At 42.2% G+C, this 22,592-nt stretch overlaps 3 protein-coding genes across 9 annotated transcripts; 1 reads left to right on the top strand and 2 right to left on the bottom strand.

The window, feature by feature from the left end:
* The first annotated feature begins 270 nt into the window (after window positions 1–270).
* On the top strand, window positions 271–5,173 carry LOC135495499 (omega-amidase NIT2-like). Its single transcript, XM_064784215.1, has 10 exons — window positions 271–374; window positions 783–901; window positions 1,295–1,415; window positions 1,631–1,719; window positions 1,978–2,071; window positions 2,444–2,518; window positions 2,772–2,949; window positions 3,067–3,122; window positions 3,465–3,535; window positions 4,899–5,173. The coding sequence occupies exons 1-10, from the start codon at window positions 362–364 to the stop codon at window positions 4,956–4,958; spliced, it is 876 nt and encodes a 291-aa protein (XP_064640285.1). The 5' UTR covers window positions 271–361; the 3' UTR covers window positions 4,959–5,173.
* A 748-nt stretch (window positions 5,174–5,921) lies between these two features.
* On the bottom strand, window positions 5,922–16,596 carry LOC135495498 (uncharacterized). Its single transcript, XM_064784214.1, has 13 exons — window positions 16,484–16,596; window positions 15,914–15,984; window positions 15,068–15,370; window positions 14,508–14,670; window positions 13,834–13,926; window positions 13,376–13,608; window positions 13,012–13,228; window positions 8,310–8,646; window positions 7,773–7,903; window positions 7,293–7,391; window positions 6,800–7,053; window positions 6,222–6,408; window positions 5,922–6,066 (listed from the first exon to the last, which is right to left on the bottom strand). Exons 2-13 carry the CDS (start codon window positions 15,941–15,943, stop codon window positions 5,981–5,983), a joined length of 2,133 nt encoding a protein of 710 aa, XP_064640284.1. The 5' UTR covers window positions 15,944–15,984; window positions 16,484–16,596; the 3' UTR covers window positions 5,922–5,980.
* Window positions 16,597–17,420: 824 nt separating this feature from the next.
* Window positions 17,421–21,914, bottom strand: LOC135495758 (glutathione S-transferase theta-1-like). 7 transcript variants are annotated; one of them, XM_064784646.1, is made up of 6 exons: window positions 21,397–21,914; window positions 20,437–20,685; window positions 19,696–19,826; window positions 18,911–19,030; window positions 18,057–18,206; window positions 17,421–17,696 (listed from the first exon to the last, which is right to left on the bottom strand). In XM_064784646.1, the coding sequence occupies exons 2-6, from the start codon at window positions 20,569–20,571 to the stop codon at window positions 17,486–17,488; spliced, it is 747 nt and encodes a 248-aa protein (XP_064640716.1). In that variant the 5' UTR covers window positions 20,572–20,685; window positions 21,397–21,914; the 3' UTR covers window positions 17,421–17,485. The 7 variants fall into 7 exon arrangements, with proteins under 7 accessions (XP_064640716.1, XP_064640720.1, XP_064640721.1 ...); XM_064784650.1 differs by having other exon boundaries at window positions 20,437–20,650; XM_064784651.1 differs by having other exon boundaries at window positions 20,437–20,623.
* Between the last annotated feature and the right edge of the window lie 678 nt (window positions 21,915–22,592).

Here is a 22,592-nt window from a genome sequence, read left to right as displayed (position 1 = left end):
AGAACGCCGTCATCTCTTCAAGAATCGCTTCGAAGTTGCGAGTGCGAAACAACTTCGATTTGTCTTTACAAACGGCCGCCAGCAATCTACAGTGGCGCCGCCTGTTGACTTCGCATCGTTATCTTTGACGTGGTGTATGGTCCAGATGTCTTTGATGTGGCACACATAGGAGTATCAATCTACGTGTCCTTGATATGCTACACAAGTGTCTTTGCTTTGGTTTGTCTTTATTTGCGGTAATAACCGCCCATACGACTGGGGGCGAAAAGGTCAAGGAGCGAAACGACTGGATACCTTCAGGTGTACATGCCAAATCGCCGAATACTGTGGCCTACATGCTGAAATAATCATTTATCTGATTATGGCAGCCTTGAGTAAGAAAAGTATCTCTTCTTCAATTTTGGGAACGAGTTTACAATCCCCGATCACACCCCAAAAAAAAGGTCATCGGTTGACTAACCAAGCACCACTGTTCAATCAATGGATTTATAGTTGAATGCGATCAACTAGAGATTTCACACTATTGTAAACGATGTATGTATTGTAGGAGTATCAAAAATGAGGGAAAAGAGATAGGCCTATTATTAGGCCTAAGCATAGCCTATATTTGCCATTGGTTGATGACTTCCTCTTAGGCTCTTGCATGCTTGTTTTTACCTTCACTGGCATTGCATAACATGAATTCAAATAGGTATTCAAATAGATATCCTTGCACCTGGACCTGAAATTGACTTGGTTCATGATTGTGATTTACTGATTAAGTTACAAGTATTCTTTTTCAGAATTCAAGATCGCTCTTGTCCAGCTGTTTGTGACTGCTAAAAAAGCTGACAACTTGAAGAAAGCTGCCAAACTAATTAGTGAAGCAGCAAGGAATGGTGCTAAACTTGTAGCATTGCCGGTAAGTTTAATATTTCTGTGTGAAAAAATATGAATCCCATTTCTTTTTTTTAAACAGTTGGTTTATGATGATGAATGATTGACGAGTTCAGAAGCCAGAACTGCTAAAAGCCATTTTGGGAAAAAATGAGATACCAGTACCTTTATCTATTTTTGCCATAAAACCAGCAATCTCCCATTGCGAATCATGTCAAAATAACCAATCGTACTGCAAAAACTATGCAGCGTCAAAGCAGAAAAGTCGGAATTACCTGAATCGGCCCTGAGGCTGAGTGGTTTAGTGGCTTATGCATCTAAACTCTTCCTATGTTCATTTGTACATGTCATAATCATAGATACTGGTATCAATTTTCGGTGTTCTGTACTCAAAGAATGTGTTCTCATGTTCTTTCAGGAATGCTTCAACTCTCCATATGGGACGTCCTACTTCCCTGAATATGCAGAAACCATTCCTGGCCTATCTACGGAAGCACTCTCAAAAGCTGCCAAGGAGAATGGAGTGTATCTTGTTGGAGGTCAGTCACTGTTGGTGATATTTTGTTAATCCTCAATTTTCTTGTACCTATGGTTATTTGAATTGATCTCACTGTGAGATCATCCAAAACTGACTAAAATGTTCAAGGAAATTTCAATAGCGGTCTTGGATTGACTCATATTCAGCCAGAGTACAACTCTGTACTTTCCTTATCATGAAAGTGAGATGATCTCTCATTTGTATTTCAACTTTTAGGTTCAATACCAGAGAAAGATGGTGATAAACTTTACAACACCTGTACTGTGTACAACCCAGCTGGAGACCTGATTGCCAAACATAGAAAAGTAAGATTTTCTCTTTCAAAGCATGTACTCCTTCACATTAAAAACCAATGGACTTGCTGAATGTGGCACTTACTAGGTTCTTGCACGCACCCTGTCAATTAAATAATTGTGTCTTTGGTGGACGAGCCCAAACAGAATGCAGGTTTCTGGCCAACAATGATTTCAAGTTTATCGTCATGATTCTCATTTTTGGTTCCCTATACACATGTACTTCCTATATGTTTCTCACTTCCTCACTCCATAAACGTGTATCTTCAGGTGCATCTCTTTGACATAGATATACCTGGAAAGATCAGATTCCAAGAGTCGGAGGTCCTTACAGCTGGGAACTCGTTGACCATGGTGGAGACCCGTAAGTGGTGAATCTTACTGATAGAAAGTGACATCACGTAAACAAAAACACCTCCATCCAGTTGTTAGCATGCAATTGTAAACCTTGGCTCTAAGATAAGTTTGATTTCGTTTTCTGTGGAATGAGTTTTTCCACACCTTCATCTTCAGGCAATCAGTGGCTTTGCCCGCGGTCAAACACCTGTTCTTCTTTTATCAAGGAACAGTCCTGTAGAATGTGCTTTGGCATTTGCTTGCAAAGTTTACATTTACAAGAAGCAGTTGGGTGTTCCCTTCTGTTCAACTTTTGTAAAGCTTGTAAAATGGCATTTTCTTTTTTCTAAATGACCTCATTTCTCCACCACCCTGTACCAATTCTCTTTCTCTATTACAGCATTTTGTAACCTTGGAATTGGAGTCTGCTACGATGTGAGATTTGCTGAAATGGCGCAGATTTATGCCAAGAATGGTAAGCTATTGCAGCGATAGTATTGTTTGTTAAGAAAGCTGGTATTGATTCCAATAATGACACCAAAGTTGTTTTGCATCACGTTTATGTCTGTGTCTGCTGAGATGGGCTGAGCTGACTTTGATATACAGTAGTTCCTCAAACATTAGTACCAACTTCTGTATGATTGAAGTGGTATCCATTGGAACTCCTATATGATTCTGACTGTGAATTTGCATCACAGATTTGACGACGCCTCTCTGTTGTTTTTCAGGCTGCAACTTGTTGCTCTACCCCGGTGCTTTCAATATGACAACAGGGCCTGCCCACTGGGAGATGCTGGCCAAGGCTAGAGCGGTCGATAACCAGTGCTATGTCGGCATGATTGCACCTGCCCGAGATGAGAAGGCTTCGTATGTAGCGTGGGGTCACAGTATGCTAGTGGATCCATGGTATGTACAGGCTGGGCATCTGTGTGATAGTGTGGTCTGGTCGATGGCAGCTTCATTAACATTTTCAAAGAGTTGATTTAGAGAAGAGTTGTTAATTCATGATATTGTTTCTTCCAGGGGGACAGTGTTGGAGACCGCAGAAGCTGATGAAAAGATAGTTTACAGTGATATAGGTAGGTGGTCCTTGAGGTGTAAGGTAGATTATGAGAGTGTACCAGCCATGCCCATTATGCAATTTTGGCTTGCATTAATTTTCTTTTGGTCAACTTTATTCAACCAAAGGGCAGCCAGTGGTTACTGGTGTGAAGTATGTCGGTGTTAGATTGACCTGATTCAGACTGGTGTCTGCTCATCTTTTTGTTTGCCAATGTCGTACAGAAATGAGCTGTGAATGTGCAACTGTTAGATCCCCTGAGTACCTTGTCTAATAGTCTTGCATCAACGTTTTATTTCTCTTCTCTGTATTTCCTTGTATACATGCAAATCTTAATCCGATTCGTCTCGACTTCTTGCAGACTTGGCATACATGTCCCAAGTGAGACAACAAGTTCCAATCACGTTTCAAAAACGGACCGATCTCTACAATGTAAAGGGGACGTAGACTTATTGTGACTGCTGGTGCAAGGTTTGGTGGTAGAATTGGACATAGAGTGGCATCTGAAAGCCAACCATTTTGTGATAGTCAATTCTGGACAATCATATTTTTTCAGAATTATGGTGTAGTTTCTACCTAATATGCTCCAAGTTCAAATACAACAAAGGGACCTTTTCAAAGCCTGAATTTGTACTTTTAAAGACTATCACTTTATGCCACTCAAAATACCTATGCCATGTATTAAGGAAAGACATACCGGTAATCACTTTTGTTGTCAGCTCTGAAAAGATCAAAGTCCAGGCTCAAGGTCACTCTGTTGCATTGAACAACAGTATTTCAATATTTGCATGATAAAGCGTCGCTTGTAGAAGACAAGGTGCTAAATTAACATTATGTCAGCAGGGTCGTTATAACATGATCTTTTTGATAGAAAAGGTGAAATTTCCCCGGCAAGGCCCTAGATTATCATGATCTCACTTATGGTCATTGCCTTCTATGACATCATGATAATCAAAGGGAGATTGTACTTACAGAACTAGAGATCAAAACTGGATATATTTTGGAAAAATTGAGTTTGTTAAGAAATATTTGCATGATTTTACCTGTAGTAGGGTTTTCCAATTGAAGTGTCATGGTTGCATTTATGAAAGTTATATAAACGCTCATGTCATCTTCTTCGTGAAGAATTCGCTTGATTTTTTAACAAGGTGAAACAGTGACATATTATTGATAGTATCACGTGTGTTCACCTTGTATAAATGTTGAGGTTATAGATATTTATTTACACACAATAAAAACATGAAGCTATCAACCTTACTTTCATTGATTACATATTTATTGAATTGGTAAAATTAAAGGGCAAGTTGCGACAACATTGTTTTCATGGTCATATTGTTTGTCCTGTTCTCTTGACTTTAGCGCGATCCAAGGGACTGGCCATTCCCATCGTGGCGATAGGAGGAGATGGCGTGAGGAGTCAAAGTGGTGTCGTGGTGACTTGATCTCTCATAGCTTTGGTCGCTAAAGGGAAAAGCAGGAGTGGACGTGCTGACCACAGTCACCTTATAACAAAATCAGTCGTCAAGTCGTCTAGTCGTCTGTGTGCACTACTGACCCAGTAGGTGCTTAGTCGTCCGTGTGTACTGTCAATGAATCCAAGCTCGTGCACTGCTGAAGTTCCTTGATTGTTACCTGATTGACTGTAGAGCTGATTATTGCATTGAAAGCATGAAGTGGTATTTTTGAAATTCTGCCTGTAAAAGGTGGTCCGGGTTGCTTGGTAACGGAAACAAATGGAAAGGAAGGCTTTGCTTATTTGTCCAAGTTTTTTAATCCTGTTTCTTTATACATCCAGATCGAGAACATTGTTTGCTCGAAATTGCCGCGTCATAGGAGTCCTTCGTCCAAGCCATAGTCGACCCGTCTTCAACAGTACGACACAACAGTAACTGACGCCATTTCAACAATGGACAATTATTTCAAGCAAAGAAGATGTGGACACAGTGACAAACTATATATCTAACAAATGTCTTGCTTAAAGGTGCCAACTGTGAACAGTAAAGGCACATAAGAATACTGGTTTAATGAGTAAATGTGTGAAAAAGCAGCTTAAATTGTTCACCAATGAAGTTGAAAAGGCTTCGATTGAGGTTGCTATACATGCTTCCCGAAATTGGTGGCTTGCATTGGAACTAACTTTTTCCCCCTTGTCCGTCATTAAAGGCATTCAAGTGTGTTGGTCAACCATGACTATCTCCTTTGTCCCTCCACCATAAGGCCTAGTTTCCCCTTATGACATCACTATTTGGGACACTCAGCGCCCCATTTCTGGAAAGGTGTATGGGAACCTTACCAATGGTGCAAACACAGTGGCTGGCTGGATGGCTGCATGTCTCTCATTACTTGGAGAGTGTGATACAGTAAACCTTTGGCGCTTCGAAGCGGTCACAATTACCAGACATAACTTTAACTTGAAATAATTTCAGTTCAACTAAAATTAATATGAGTTTGACTGACAATACGGATACATCTAGTTATACATGTACTTAAATTCTCGGGGATCTCCGGTGACATTCTAGGCATTGTTTCTTCATCAGTGGGAATTTCTTCAACCAGTGGGAATTTGTTCGAACATTTTGTTTCAGAAGATTCCCAAATAGCAGATTTGGGGAAGTAAATTCAGCAGTCACTATATTTTTAGTACAAAATGATTCCAGTTGCAGAGTTATACTAAAATTAGTTTCAGTTAAACTTAAAATAATTTAGGTTCAACTTAAAATAATTTCAGTTCAACTTAAAATAATTTCAGTTCAACTGAAATGGGACAATTGTGACCGCATCGGATCGCCATATCAAACCGGCCAACAAAGGTGCAAGGAATATAGAGATGCAACTCCGATGGTAAACCTCGATGCAAACGTTCGCCTCCTCACAACATTACAGGTCCAGGACACCATTTTCCTTCTGTATCTCTTGTTTGACCTTGTCAAGAATGGTCTCGGCGAGGTCTGTCACAGTTGTGTCTGAAGTATGAATTGATCATAATCACTTTATTAATGTCATGGAGTGAGTGGGTGACTTGCAACAGCGCCTTCGTAACCCAGAGTGCTTCTGTAAATTCTTATGAAGTTTGACTGTAGGTCTACCTGATCAGAGAATAGAATATGAACAAGCTTACCATCATATCTGATGATCTGCATGCGGTTTTTGCAGCCAAGTGTTTCATTTGGGTGCACAATGAGTTGGTTCAGCTTGTTAGAGAAACGTTCCCATTCGGCAGAGAGTAGCGCCTCATCGAGGAAGCCTTCTTTCATCATCCTGCGTAAGGTTTCTGCTTGAGTGTTGTACTCAACGAAGACAAAATACTGAAACAAAAAGAGTAGCAAAAGTTTCTCTTTAGACCGCGTAAAAGTTTGAAATGTCCTCGGATAGAATGCCTGGGGAATAATGTATTCTATGCCCTTTTGATCACTGATTGAAGGTTATGGCTTCAATAGAACCATTTACCATATACTCTGGGATAGATCACCACTGTCAGCTCTTCATCCTTGAGCAAGGCACCTACACCTACATTTTTCTCCCACATGTTTTAAATGGAAAGCCATCTGGCCTGTAGTGAATTCCATACTATTCAAGGGAGTGAACTCCTAGTCACTAAATGCAACCTCCCAAATTGAGCATAATAGACTTCAACTTCAACTTTTCAAATATCATTGCATAAATGATAGGCCTGTGTTAATAAAACTCTAGGCCTACTTTTTTCCCTGTGGCGGGGTCAACAATGCTGCTCATCTTTGGTGAATAATCACGCCGATCATGGGTGATGTCTTTGAACGTGATATTCTTCAGTTCTTCATCATCGTCTCTGTCTATGATGTTTGAATCTGCATCTGACACCTTCTTTTGAACTTGACAAGTATGGGGGTGGAGAATGAAAAGCTTGTACGACATCAAGCGATCTTCGAATTTCTTTCGAAGTTCCGGTGTCTCCGCTACGACGTTTTTCATGGCTGGAAAGTAAAATTAGTCGTATTATTACGTCAGTTGGTGTGTCTAAAATCGCACAATACATTTTGCACTATTCACACTTGTACAAGGAACTTTTTTATAGCATATTCAAATTAGACCCGATCCCTTATGGAGACCATCATTAGACCAAACTTCCCCTCGACCTTCACCAGCTTCAGGCCAAGGAGCTGGAAAGCTTCTTCGATGGACCAGTATGGCTGTCTAAAGGAATGAAACTTACATGGAATCTTAAAGTGGAGGTATCCATAGTAGAAACTCAAGGCAAACCCAGCTCCAATGTTGTGGAACATCAGGTCATAGGTGATTTCCTGTGAAACACCTGGAAAAGTTACAAGGACGAAAACATTTTCTTATCAATCACGTTACATGATCATGAATATAACAATTATTTTGATTCAGTTCTGGGGAATCAGAAAATATTGACAAATTTTCTACAATCCATGTGCACATATGTGGATGTCATCTGTAGTCCCTTACACAGGGTAAAAGGGCAAAATTACGTTGGCCAAGTTCGAGTTGGCCCTTTGCGTCTAGGTTCTTTGTCTCCCCAAATCAAAATGGTTTTTGGTATCCCACTGAGAGAGTATTCAGCCAAACAACTGAGACATATAGTTGATATAGTTTCTGGGATGTACATATAGAACCTGGGACACTTGGAACCCAGGATTTACCCAGAAACCCATCCATGCCAGGAACTGACCTTCAAGTTCTGTCTTGACCTTGTGCTCCCATTCTGGATCACTGAAACTGATGCGCTTGAAAAGCAAGAGCAGCTGCAGTGCTGGGTGACTGGCAGTAGCACTGGTTAGACAATCCAAACACACCAGCAACCTGAAGTTGAAAAAGACAAATTGCTGACTAAAATGTCTATACTCAAATAACACATGTTGCTTCGAGTCCTGTCAGAACTAGAAATGACTATCCTCCTCCAAGGGAGACTAAAGGCAGGAACAGGGTAGGTCAGATTATGCTACAAAGTTGTCCATAGCGTTCTCTCCAATGACACATTACTTCCAAACTATTCACGATTGCATTTGAAATATGAAAATTGTAAAAATGTACACCCTTCCAAGCTTATGTGGTCAAAACGTATATATATATGGTCAAAACGTATATATATGTATACCCTTCCAAGCTTAGGTTTGACTCCCAGAAGGACCACATCATTAAACCTCATTGGATGTCTTTGGGCCAGACATTTGGCTCTAACTGATGAGAGTTGAGCTTGTAATCTTACCGCCTGTCATTCACATCGTAACCATGACGCAGAATAGTGTAGAAAATGTCTTCGAATCTGTCTGAGGTGACCAATTCATCTGTGAGCACCATGAAGACCTTCTTTAATTTGTGAAGTGTTGAATCGAATTCCTGCTCAGCAAGGAGGTCCCTGGTTGAAGCTCCATCTTGCAATTCCCCTACAAATCTCTTGATGACATCTTTAACATGTGGCAGGCAGATGATTCCAATTTCTTCTGTGGGAACCTCACCAGCAGCCGTGGGAGGGGATCTTGGGCGACAGGCTTCTTTTGTCCTTTGAAAAAGGTCTTCCACCAGCTGGTCTTCAGAGGCTTTCCCTATAAAGCAATTAAGTGTCAGTCCATGATACCACCATGCAGGATCATGCAAATGGTGGCAAGGTGGGGGGTCAACAGATCTAGTTGTAATTTCTACCACAGACCTGTCCTAGGGTACTATGGAGGCTGGTGGATTGGTTTCGAAAATAACCCCACAGTTTTGGGGTACGGCTGTTAACCATTTCCTACTCATTTTCCTTTTAAAAAAACATGCATTATCCCTCAAATTAGGCTAAGTCTTTTGTCAATTTTTGTGCATCAAACAGAATTATCACTAAAGACCGCCTATTGAAATTGAAAGTACATGATCTGAGCTACCTTTTCATGCCTTTTGTTTTGCCCCAGGTACATTTTAATGACAGGTACAGTACGTCCCAAAAACAATGCAATCTCAAATTTCAGTAAAAAGGCAATTTTAACTCTCCTTTAGCTCCAACACTGCAGTTTTTTAGGTGATGCCACTTCCAGGTAAGGAAGTCAGAGTGCTGTTTTTTAATTTGCAAAAGAAAAAAATCCGGCCGCCCTTACGGTTTTCCGGTGAGGGGGTCGAGTCGCGCCCTTCTCACTGGTGCCCATTTCTTGCCCATTCCCTCAGATAACTGACGAAATACACATGCTTTCCAAATAAAATTACATTTTTAGATGTTAGTGAACCCCCCTCTCCCTTGCCCCTCCCACACACTCCCTCAAACAACCTAGAGGCCTTTATTGCCCCTGTGGAGGCTTAGCGGTCTAGGCGGAAACGTACACCAGCAACGACAACAACAACAACAGTTACAGTTACAATGCATTGTGTACATGCACGTGTACATTGTGTGATAGTCTATTGAAAATGGAACCTGAAAAATCACAGTTGAAATGTGGATTTGCTGTCATATCCAAGGATATCGAGTGTGGTACTGACGCTTCATACCCCAATGACAAGAGTGTGATCCCCTTGAAATAATGTAAGAAGGACGTGCACTCCCATTTGATGCGTTGGATGTCCTCCAGGAAAGCCAGTCAAGTCAAAAGTGAATGGGAGCTCATAGCACTTCGTGCTGGCGTGTTTGATATGAGTTCTCCAGTTCTGGACACCACAATATGCCCGAACCACCGATACAAGTTGAGTTTATCATGGAATCAGCAAAGGAGATGCCAGCACCCACTTCATCAACCCTCTAAAACAAGTCGGAAGCCCAGAAAAGATGGTGGTTCAGTTCATCGAGTGATGTCTCGGGAAATATACATCATGGGGAGTTTTTGTCCCAGTTGGCTCAGGTAAGGGATCAGTCTCAAAATCACTGAAGTAGAAAAGAAGCAGTAGGCCTGTAATGATACCCACTCTGACTAAACCTAACTTTGGTGCAAAACCAACTGAGTGATAACGATTTACCACTTCACTTGTGTTCTTCCTAGAAAGTTGATTTGAGCCTTGGCTTGATGATCAGGAAGTCCCAGTTATGATTCCCTGCCAGTGCCACTGGAGGTGATGCTTCACTGCCGTACAAAATCAGCATGGCCGGTCGCATTATCAAAACAAGTCTATCATCATCATCATGTCCTCACACTATTATATTGCACATCATTAATCATTACCCCCATAATCTGGTGCCTTTTCAGCTCTGTGTAAAGGATGTGAGGCTAAACATCGAGTATCTGTGGCAAATGTAGAACCAGAAGTAGAACCAGCACCCATGGATACAGAGGTGAGTTGAATGAAAAAAAGGGGAGAAGATTCGGGGCAAGCCAAAGTGAATATTGGTTAATTCTGCCTTTCAGCGACTGATTGTAAGAAGGTCACTGATGAGAGAGGAGGGACTAAGCTGAAAACCTTGGTGCCATTCTGGCTCCCATCTCCTTGGCAATGAGGGATTCTAAGCCAAACCTGATTCTCCATCAATATCTTTTTCCAGTCCGCTGTTGCCTCTTCCTCTGTTCAACCAGCCGACGCCTTAGAAAACCCAGCAGACGGGACAGAAGGGCAAATTTGATGGGTAATGTTGTTGCAACAGTATCATAAGGACTGCTGATCAAGCACTCTTGAGCTGGGAGAGAGAAATGATAAGAGGGTGGAGACAGATTTTCTGAAATGTTGGTCTTTGAGTCATGACTGGGCAGAATTAGCCCAGTGAAAGTTGTCAGCTACACATCAAGAATTCTTGATTTAGAATGAAAGGGTACGACTTTATTGGATGTACATTCATCAGGCTTGACCTGAGATTTTCCACGCCATTGATTGCAAATGCATTGTTCGCATTCTGCAATACATCTCTCTTTTTCTAAAAAAAATGCATGGTGAATTTCCTAAAACTGTTACATAGTGTGTTTTTGTCTCCCTTGACTAACATAACCTGCAATATGAAGGACATCCAGATTTGATGTTCTAGTATATCTAGCGGATGGTTCATCAGGTAAAATGCGGGGCTTGGTTAAAAAATGATTTTATAGCGATATCTTGGGATAAATTTGAACTTTGGCTTTCAGTAAACAATTGTAAATGCCAAGATAGATTTTTAATGTCAGTATACTTAGTAGCGCTAATGTCAGTTTTGAACAACCAAGCCTGCTACTGGAAAGTGGGACTCTCTCCTGATACTATCCTGCACTTGGGCCTGACATGTAGTACCGTAAATGAGGTGTTACTAGTATTGGTCCCTCCCTAGTAGTGGTTAGTAGTGGTTTGGCTATTGTCTGCAAAATAGCCTTTTTCTATGTATCATTATATTAGCTTGTAAATAAATCACCCATTTGTAAAAAAAAAGTGTCCCTGCTTCTTAGGTGGCAGCACTGTCCTCTGCAGACAGGTACAAGTGTAGCATGTGGAAAGTTGTGATCTCTCCTAAGGGACTGGACAGTACCATAACTCAGTTCATGAAAAACTTCTCCATTCAAGTACATGTATATGTACAATTTAGCCAATGCTAGAGCAACTCCAGGAGAACATTTCACCGCCAACCAAGGAGCTAAAAACTTCCAATAGCAGTACTCTGACGGTGCAGCCAACTGCAGGGTTGTCCTCATCAAACAGTAATTACAGTAGGAACTGCACCTTTGGTCAATTGGCTCCTTAGCAATGGAAGGTGTTACTAGTATGTGAAATGAGCACTTCTGCTAGGTTCTTAGGAACGGGATGATCCCTGCATGGGTTGATAAAGATGTATTAGTAGGTCATACCACATGCCCTTCAGGTGCCTTAGCCATGGGGGGGGGGGGTCCAACCCTTACAACATGCTCTGGCAGCATGACACAGGCTAATGATGGGTCAACATTAGCATCCTCACCAACAGGGGGGTTTCTTTAGGTTTTCGGACTGTAAGAAGGCCTACATGTAGCTTATTCAATTACGTTGCCATCAGGTAGGCCAAGGCCGAAATGTTATTTGAAATTCAAATCAGCATTTCAGGACCTATGGGGCCTAATTCCCCAAAGGGCTTTCATCAAGGGCAAATTTGTAGTGATGAGCTTGTTCTTTTTTGGGGGAAAATGCAAGTGGAGTTATTTACCGGTAGGCCTTAAAATAGGTTAGTAGGCCTAGGCATGGGGGGGGGGGGGGGGGGGGGGGTGATCATGGTGGTTGACAGTAACTACTAATCCTCATGGCCAGCACCAAGCATAAATTATGTGTTCATTATGCATTTATTTTATAATTCATCAAGTGTACACAAGGTGGCAGCACTAGCCAATGAGTGTCATTTTGGTGGAAAATAACACTTTTTCCTTGGTTTATCCTGGGAAAACAGTAAAAGCGGCCGGAAATTTTATTTCTGATTTTGAAAGTTGGTATCATTACCTTTATCATGTGCAAGCCACAGCATTCAAAGACCTGCAGTGTTGGAGATATGAGCGTCGATAGAGAGCTCTTCCTAAGCACTGCCCCTAGGTATGCATAATTACTAGGCCTAGCACGACCAAAGTATGAAGTGTTACTGAATGACCTGTTGCAGAATGGAAGATCTCATCAAATACTTCCATCATACAAAGGGGGAAAATCCAGCTATTTTTTTTAGTCTCTGCAGGAGTGCCCAACATTGACCCAAAAATACACAAAAATAGGGGTAAAAAAGCTAAAACAAGCCCCCTAACTAGGCCTGCCCCTAACTCGGTTGCTAGTGATTTTTGAGAGTCATCAATTGCTGTGTAATGATGTCTTAGTGGAAGGATCTTGCATACCTAATCTCGTTAAAAACGGTTGACCCCCACCTTGCCACCCTCTGCATGGTGGTATCATGGACTGACACTTAATATCTGCCAGTTGTGGTTCTTCACATGGCGATGTAAGAAACTGGTACACATACATACATCGAAAATACTATTTTTCAACTGTTAATTCAAATGGTAACCTCATACCACTTTTCAAAATCGATGGCAATTAAAATTACTTACGGGGGGTGTCGTAGCTCATCAGCTGAAACTTTGAAGGATGGATGTTGTATTTCTCGTTGTATTTCCGCATACATCCTCCGTACAGAAATAGCCACAATCTCTCCCTGAAGTATTTGCCTTGTTTCACCATCATTTCTTCACTCATGTCAAATAACCCACCGCGTAGCTTTATCAGCATTTGCAAACATTTGGCATAGTCTGCAATACCATAGTAAGTCTTGAAATGGAAGAGAGAAAAAATGTTGAAAATACATGTATACCTTCAATATTCCTTTTAGACCACCATTGAAGTCTGAAAAGTTGAAGTACCCTAAAGCTATTATGTAATCTTGATGAATCTTGAATCGTCCATGAAGATACTAACCTCTGTTTGATCTTGTGACTTCACCTCCCTGATGTCAATCTCGTACCTCCTGTCAATTCCTGCTCTATTCACTTGTACCTCATTCTTGTGAAATATCAAGCGGCCAAGACTGAGGTCCCCTTTCTTGATCTCAACCTTGGGATAAATCAGCATTTTCTTTGAAATAGTCTCCACTGGGACATCTTTGCCAACTCCTTTGCGCCAGGGCGATTGCATAATGATGTTCTCCAAATCTGTTATCGAGAAATTAGACAAACTTACTGACACACGATTAGAAAAATTAGACAATCGTTCCAAAAAGTACGAAAAATTACGAGATTTTTTGTCTACACTAACCAGAAGAACGTCAACTTGGCCAAGAGTAAGGGGATTGCACAAAACACAAACAAATCATTCTTTATTGTGTGGTATAAAGGCCTTTGCTTTATTTGAATAAACTTCTAATTTTTGTATCTTACCTGGTAGCATGGGTGAGAGATATCCAAAAAAGTATGACCAGGCGAGGCCATTGCCAAAATTGAGGAAGGCAAGCTTTAGGTCCTCTGGGTTATCTGCAAATATATATCATCTTAAGTTTTGTATCCAGAAAAAGCAGCTGATTTCAAAGGTTTAGATATTTTGTGAATACAAATACGTAGTTGGGCATGAGACATGTTGGATTTTTTATTCATAGTTGGCAAAATTGCAACTAAAAGCAAAAAACGTTTGTTAGAAATCTACTTTATTGTAATACTACTGGCGGCCCATGGTGGAGGGCAGCGGAATTATCCTCCTGACCACCTACATCCCACACATATACTGTCCCTTTACTTCAAAGAGATGAAGACCTTCTCGAACTACCGGTTTAGCTAAAACAAATTTCACTTTTACAAAAGTATATTTAAAGAGTAATTGAAATCATTTTGGTAATTGCAACCTCGAGTAACTGAGTCAGCTTCATGCTCCTCCCCTTGCACACATACTGAGCTCGTGTGAAAATCTTAGGATGGGGGGATTAAAAACTACAATTGAATAACATCATGTAGCATCTGCTCCTAATGCTACCGTTCTTCAAGGTCTAGGCCAGAAATGATATCTAGAGTTGCTGCCATATGGGTTGGTTCCATGTCAACAATATTATGTCAATAAATACCTATAATGAAATTCTTCAGTTCGCCGACTATCCCCTCAATATCTTTCATAGGCCTGTTGACCAAAATCCTTTGCACTTTGAATGCGTCAAGGTCATGGGGGAATTCAATGTATTCATTCTGATACATTATGACTGTCACAAAGGCACACTTACGTTTCACTATCTAAATGGAAAATGTTAAGAACATAAAGAGTCAATGACAGACCAATCAATTACAGTACAGGTTTTAATTGTATTTGTGTATTTTGGTGACTTCTGGGGGGACAACATTTTCCCCCTGCCCCCCAAGCTATACCCCTGATTAGTGCATATTTTCCGACAATCACAGAATCGATCTCAACAAATTTCTTTAGTGCTGGACTGGTCCAGGGACACTCCTTCTTTAGACATGTGATGCAAATTTCATAGTTTTTTCTTCATAAATTTTATACGTACAACCTTTCCAAAATTGAGAGTGTCGGACTGATAGAAAAGTACACAATAACTATAATAAAACATCAAAGGAAACATTCTGCTAAATATGTTATTCTTCTATATCAATATCATACTGCCACAATTACCATGTTAACTGCCTGTACCAGCTGAGCCTTTACAAATGATCCAGGGAATGCGAGAATGATTCGCTCGTTGTGGTCATGGTGTTCCTGGATTTCTACCAATTTCTTCACATGTTCAGGGTTATCTACCCCAGTCTCCGGCGTCCATTGCAATGTTTTAAGGTTAATGTTTTGCCTTAAAAGTTCATCCTTTAAGCATCCAACAAATTTACGCTCTTTATCCAGCTGTGGTTCAGGTGTCTGGGGACGTTCTTCTCTAGAATAATCTGATGGATGTAAGATAAGACCACTGCGGCGAACCGTATGCTGTAAAGAAAAGCAATAATATAAATATATATATATATATAGGTACTGGGAAACACAGATACTGGGAAACATAGGTACCTGGTTACTGGGCATTATAGTTACTGGGAAACACAGGTACCTGGTTACTGGGCATTATAGTTACTGGGAAACACAGGTACCTGGTTACTTGGCCATATAGGTACTGGAAAATATAGGTAGGCCCTACTGGGAAACACAGGTACCTGGTTACTGGGCATTATAGTTACTGGGAAACATAGGTACTGGTTACTTGGCCATATAGGTACTGGAAAATATAGGTAGGCCCTACTGGGAAACACAGGTACCTGGTTACTTGGCCATATAAGTACATGTACTTGGAAACACACATACTGGGAAACACAGGTACCTGGTTACTTGGCCATATAGGTACTGGAAAATATAGGTAGGCCCTATTGGGAAACACAGGTACCTGGTTACTTGGCCATATAAGTACTTGGAAACACACATACTGGGAAACACATGGCCTACTCAGCTACTGCTAACAACTAATTGATAACTTTTTACCTTATCATCCGCAGCCTGTTGATGAGCCATGGTTGGTACAGCTCAAGAAAATCAGAAATCAGCCCTTGAACCTACAAAAAGTGAAACAAAAAGTGAAACAAAAAGTGAAACAAAAAATTTAGACAGAGAGTGAATTAAATTTGATGATTGCTTTTTGACTTCAATGAAAATATTTTTGAAAATTTCAATGGGATCATAAGATTTAGTCTCTGCTGCCCATCTGGCACCAGCCCCTCTTTCAGTTACTCTTCCCACAGGATTATTAGTGCTAACGGGGGGGGGGGGGTACTGGTTAGACAATGTTAACGAGCACAAAAAAGTCCTATTCTCACAGTCCCCTGAAGCCTAGTTAGCGGGATTATCGGGCTACGCAATAGGATAACCCAGGAAAAGAGGGTAACCCATCCGTTGTGCAAGGACCCCGGCCTTTCCGAAAAAGTGGCCCAGTCATCGGGTAGGCCTAGATAATGACCAATATTATTTCAGACTCACAGATGGATCATTCACCGGAGCCTTGCTTCCCAAATTTTCTTTTGTACCTTGGTTACATTCTCCAACTTGGTTACTTACCCACAGATGCCGCTGAGAGATGAGCCCAGACTGATTCCAGCTAAAAACCGCTGTTTAAAACACACCCGACATACGATTTATATAGGCCAATGGCCTGTTCGCGGGTTCCTGGTAACTACGACTCCTTGCATAGCCCACGCGCTTCCAACCAACGTGGTGACTGTGAAATTACATTTCATGGAAATTGGGATTCCCCAGTTTTGCCGCGTTTGTCTAATAGAACAGCCTGATTGCGACAGATGGCGCTGCTTTGGATGAGAGATGCAGGGTCGCAGGAACATCCTGGAGTTGGGGGGAGGGGGAGGGGGGAGGGAGGGGGAGGGGCAGATGTTTCTGACATTTGACATTCTCAACCATCAGAGTTAATCGGTACGTTACCTCCCCAACGGAGTCCGGGTCGGCGGAGTGGATCCAAGGCTTGAGGGTCAAGATGACATTTGAAGCCCGAAGACCGGAACTGCGAGCGCCGGCGGGGGATCAAGGAGGGGGCCTGAGAAAAAAAGTAAAGAATGCTTTTTCGCGATTTCCCGCATCCTCGACAATCCATGAGGTTCGATCGATCCTCCCCTCGCACGATAGTGCCGAGTGTTGGGCTGTGCTTCAGGATCATGGATTTCCCGGCGCTTTAGAGCAAAATTTGATGACACTCTTGCCTCTCATTTCCTCAACACTCAAAATTTACTTCTGACAAGCCAAAAGGGGGGGGGGGTATATGCCGATTCAGGGTTCTTTTGGAGTCGGCCGCCATAGCCTACCATGCATGGCTCTAAATGTAGATGCACGCATACTTAGACCGGCACTGGACCGTCCCATGCGCAGCATAGCCTGCTCAAGTGGGAACGAACAACGCTGAATATTTACTTCCGAAGCCTGCAGACTCAAGTTCTAGTATACATCTGGAAGTGAATTAGGCTATGCAAGGTATCAGAACACTCCATATAAAAGAAAACATCCTTCATTTTTATTTTCAAATTGTTACATTTTACAAAGCAGGTCAAATTTTCAATCAAACATGTAATTGGCACCTTCTAATTCTGTCACAAAAGCATTATGTGCAGCATGCACCTCATTCCAAAAGTCCTGTCTCTTCACTCGACTCAGCCAGTCTTCTAGCTTTGGCCACATAGAGAACTTAAACCCCACCCATTCCATCTGAACCAGAATAGTCGCCACGTACGAATCCGCAACTGTCATCTTGTCTCCGCAAAGAAATCTGAAAAGTGACGAATAACATTTAGCGAGACAGTTCCACAAAATCTATGGGTGTCAATGAGCTATTCCCAAGATTTGGTCTAACTGACCGGTTTGAAAGGGTATCTTAGATCCACGAAATATAGTCCAACGAACAAACGCTTCTACATGTAGGCCTATAAGATCGTCAGTTTCTCAATCTTTCAACAAATGGGAGGGGGATGTGATCCACCCAACTCTTCGGATGAACTACGTTAGATTCTTTTACACGCAGTCAGCAATTTTACTGCATGACCCTCACCGACGTATTCCCATACTGAACTTCCAGCGGTATTGCCTCACTGAGCAATGTCAATATACTGAGGATCAAGCTGCATCTTACCTGCCCTTCTCTAAATATCGCCTTTCTATAGTTTCCAGATGTTTTGTCAGTTGTTTAATGCCGGATTCGATCAGGGCCTCATTGGCAGAATCGGTTGGTAGTCGGAATTTCTCCAGAAACTGGGGGTATGTGTACCGGTATCCAACCACCCTGCAGCAGAAAGTATTTGTTTGTCTTCGGGGGTGGTTGTACCTCTGCTGTGTCCCGGCCGGGGTGGATCACAATTTCTGAGGAGAGCGGTTCCCCCCGGCCGCGAGTTTTTTTTACAGGTAGGTTCGTACCATTGTGTACATTCTGCGCATAATTATGCAAAAGGGCATAATTTTTTGGGTCCTTCCGAGATTGAACTCGCACCATTTGTCAATGTGCATCGCTGATCTTGTTTACTGACTAACAACACGTGCGTTTCTTATTTGATGACGTCAGGCGAAGTTACTGAGCTCTGATTGGCTGTCAATGTACACAATGGTACGAACCTATACCTGTAAAAAAAACAAAACTCGCGGCCGGGGTGGATCACAATTACTGAGGAGAGCGGTTCCTCCCCGGCCGGGACACTCTATACGGTAGAGGAACAACCACACCCGAAGACAAACACTCCAATATGGTCGTTTTAATTTTTCTCGATAAACACATCACTACCCAGGTTTGAACTGACACATTAACTTCAATGAAGCGTTAGAAAAAGAAATATAATGCGGCAGTGATGATTATAGGCTTGGTGCTTGGTGCTTTAGGATCAATCCCTTGAGAGTATGTGCACCTTGTCTTTGGTTGCCCATCAGTTTAAAGACAATATTTTTTTGACACTATCGGGTCGCCAACTTCACTTAATGGTTCAAGTATAATCTTACCGGTGTAGATCTGAGTTTGCCCAGCTTATCATGGACTCACAGAGGAACCTCGTTGATGTGTTATGGCCATAATATTTATGATTGGTGTACTCCGATGCCAGATACCGTAGGATTGCTTGGCTGAAACGAAAAACACCATTATCAACCATGCTATCCGAACCAGCACGTCAAAAGTACTTAGGGTCTACTATGACCACACATGGGGGAATGCAGACCACGCCCCCCCCCCCCCCCCCCCCCCCACCCCACCCTCGCTTGATCACAAAATACTCTGGATCCATCGATGATCTTTGACGCCGCAGAAAACGATAACGTGCGTGTACTGCTCTCGCCACATACTAGGCCTATATAGTCGGAATATATTCAAAGAACAATGCCTTTTCTACATATGTCTGCTCTTTTTACTCATCTCATGCAGATACTGACACTACTACATGCAGGCTCATGGTACTCGTTAGGTTTCTCAAGCTCAGTAAAAGTTATGCTTTTTACAGTGGACCGACCATCCCAAACCCGCATAATCCCTCACCAATACATGTTACCTTCTGTTTACACAACAGACATCTAATGACCCTCCGGTTTCTCGAGCTCCAAAATAAAATTCTATGTAAACTTTCCACCAATAAGGCCAAGACTCCTGTGGCAGCCCATTGCAGCATCCTAATTGGATCTCCTTATGTACCGGGAGACAGGACGAGGCCGGTCAACTGCGTCCGGACTGTATCAGTACCGCGTGGGAGCTCCGTGCACACCCCACGATCGAGAAGACCCTCACCGACTCTCACCCTTCAAAGACGACCACATCCCCATCAACCAGTATGGGGACTTCCTGGTGAGGATTTTTCTGGATGAACTCAGGCGTGGTCTCTTCGCCTTTGGTGAAGTCTACGTCGATGAGTTTATGGGGGATCTGGTTCTGTAAAGTGTAACGAGTGAGAAAAAGAATCGTGTCATTCGAAAAACTCTCAAGGCTCATAATAATATGTTCTTGTTATCTTTTTGGATACATTAAAAAAATTTATCTAGTTATCTTGGGTTAACGTTGTTTTTTTGTCTGTCTACCAAGTATAATCGGTCGTAAACACATTTCGATCAACACATTATATTTTTGGAAATTGGATTCGAGATTTCACGCCGACAGGAGATAGAGCACACGCAGTTATGCTAAATGCCGTATAGTGCATGCAGTCATGACGTATACAACTTACTTTGCTGAACCGAGGTGTGAATAGTATTTGTACATCTGTCTTCACAACGGGATATGTCGAAATTTATATTTAGACGCATTTACGCAATAGAAATTCTCAAATTTAATAACAAATTTCATATATTTAACAAACGGCGGAGGCCTTTAACAATAAATACACATTGAATAAATCTTAACTGTTGACCCAGTAAAGACATACATCAAATTTGTACCATTATATCAATTTTTATCAAGTCGGTATATGACCTTAAGGGGACACATGACAATATATTGACGACGTGGCCTAAAAATGAAAAATAAGGCCAGGACGGGTTCTTACCTGTAAAAGATATAGCCAAACAGCTCTGCAAGGCGGATAAATCCTGACCAAGTATAATTCCACGGGTTTCTTTAGTACTTTCTTGCCGCCGTCTCCGCTGCCGGTGCTACCCGGCGGGGTGATGGCACTCGCCATTTCCTGGGGAACCTTGGCGGGTGAAGCTGGTTGTCCCGTCGCTCGTCAAGATCTGTGGTAACTATAGTCAGTCAAAACTCTGGTAAAATTAAACATAAGCCGACCATCTGCTGCCTTGAATGTGTCACAAATATATACGATCCTTCGACACTTACCCCCGAGTATACGTAGGGAGTTTTCGCAAAGCTCCCGAAACGTCCACGTTAACGCCTATCGCATTGTTCGACTTCATCAGGAGGTCAAACAATGAGATAGGCGTCCACGTTGGCGTTTCGGGAGATTTGCGAAAACTCCCTAGTGTTCCCCCCGAACTTTATGTACACTGGTTCAAGAAAATCTCTGGAGGCATACCTAAGACCAAATGAAGACTAAACCCCATAATCAATAAGTCATTACTATTGATTATTACCACAATTCACGGCTGATGTGTTTGTTCTCAAACAGTGCGTCATCAGACTTCTAAACCTGCTGGACACTGACTGACATGGACCGTCTCAAGACATTCGAACAATATTGGTGCGAAAATGTCGATGGCACAACCTGGGGCTCAGGCGACACTGGTTCATCAACATTTGGGGGAACAAAACCTCTGAATCCAAGTACAAGACCTCCGAATCCAAGTGCAATCCCTCCGAGTCCAAGTACAAGCCCTCCGAATCCAAGTGCAAGAACTCCGAATCCAAGTGCAAGACCTCTGAAGTTAATTAGGCCTACAAGACTTCCGAATCTACAATGCAGGACTGCTGTCGGCAAGCCGGAAGGTCAGCGGCTTTGCACAGTAAATTTGGATGATCCAGCATATGAGGTGCCGACAATTGAACTTACTTTACCGCTCGTCTCCACCACTTTTCTGCAACTGCGCTGATACGTATAAGGGCACGTCAACACAATGCCCCCCTGAACATCCTGTTTAACCAGAATCAATGGCAATTTTTGTCACATTCCACACATCAAACTTTATAAGGACACACACATTTTGCTCTCACCAAAAACAATAAACCTTAAAAGTTTTCAAATTTGCTATCACGAATTCTTGATTGTGAACTTGCCTGGTCTTGTGAAAGTAAACTGGAAACTTTCGCTCTGTTGCAAGGATTAATAGACTTCATTACACTAATCCGTTAGAATAATATCAATGTTGGTTTTGGCAAGTCCACATTAGATTTGGCCATGACAAGGCTCGAGGCGATGGCATTTCTCTTATAGCGACGACGCCGGTTGACCGAAAAGTTTACATATTGCAACGAAGACGTCTTGTCAATTGAATTAATCGACATGACGGTCGTGTCGCATCTTGGCCCTCAGTGGACAGAGGCAACAGAGGCGATACTGCCGCTGGAAGTTCAGTATGGTCGTGTCCATCTCTGGGCTGGGTTGTTCAAAACAACATAGGACAATTTGCAGTAAGGGCAACATTACCCAGCTGTCGTTACTGCTCTCCAAGAATCGACTCTTTCCACGTGGAACGTTTCCTGGAGCTAGGATCTACCCTTGACGTCATGGTGCTGATATCGATTTTTCCGACGTCACGCTGATGGCGCTTGATTACCCCGCAACTGCGACGATAAATGGAAATGACGTAGCGTCTTAATAACGGGGTGACTTACATGGCGGGAAAGGTATTTCGCGCCAAGACTGCGCGTACTGAAGATAACGAATAACGCGTTTTTCTACTATCTAAGAGCTGAAACAAAATTGGAAAAGCATAACACGTTCAGAATAATGAACCAGAAGAAGAACAGACCTACTGCAATAAAAAGCCGACTGTTACTTTAATGCAGTATGTTCATGCTGTGGGTTTAACTGAACGAGAAACCGTTAACGCGACTTGCAAAAACCAATAGCACTGGCGGCAGTGGCACAACCAGTGATTTTCAATATACATGTAATCCGGAGTGAAATGGCCTGATATTGTCGGGATGCTGTGTCTGGCGCGGCGAAAAGTGATAATTCTTGGCAGCCGATACACCACGTGGGATTTCCCCCCGGTGATTCCCACATAACTTCCCCGCAAAATATAA

Source organism: Lineus longissimus, chromosome 11 (genome assembly GCF_910592395.1).
Source record: "Lineus longissimus chromosome 11, tnLinLong1.2, whole genome shotgun sequence".
Classification (NCBI taxonomy): domain Eukaryota; kingdom Metazoa; phylum Nemertea; class Pilidiophora; order Heteronemertea; family Lineidae; genus Lineus; species Lineus longissimus.
The sequence above is the reverse complement of the archived record's forward strand: the minus strand, read 5'-3'. Positions and strand labels throughout refer to the sequence as shown.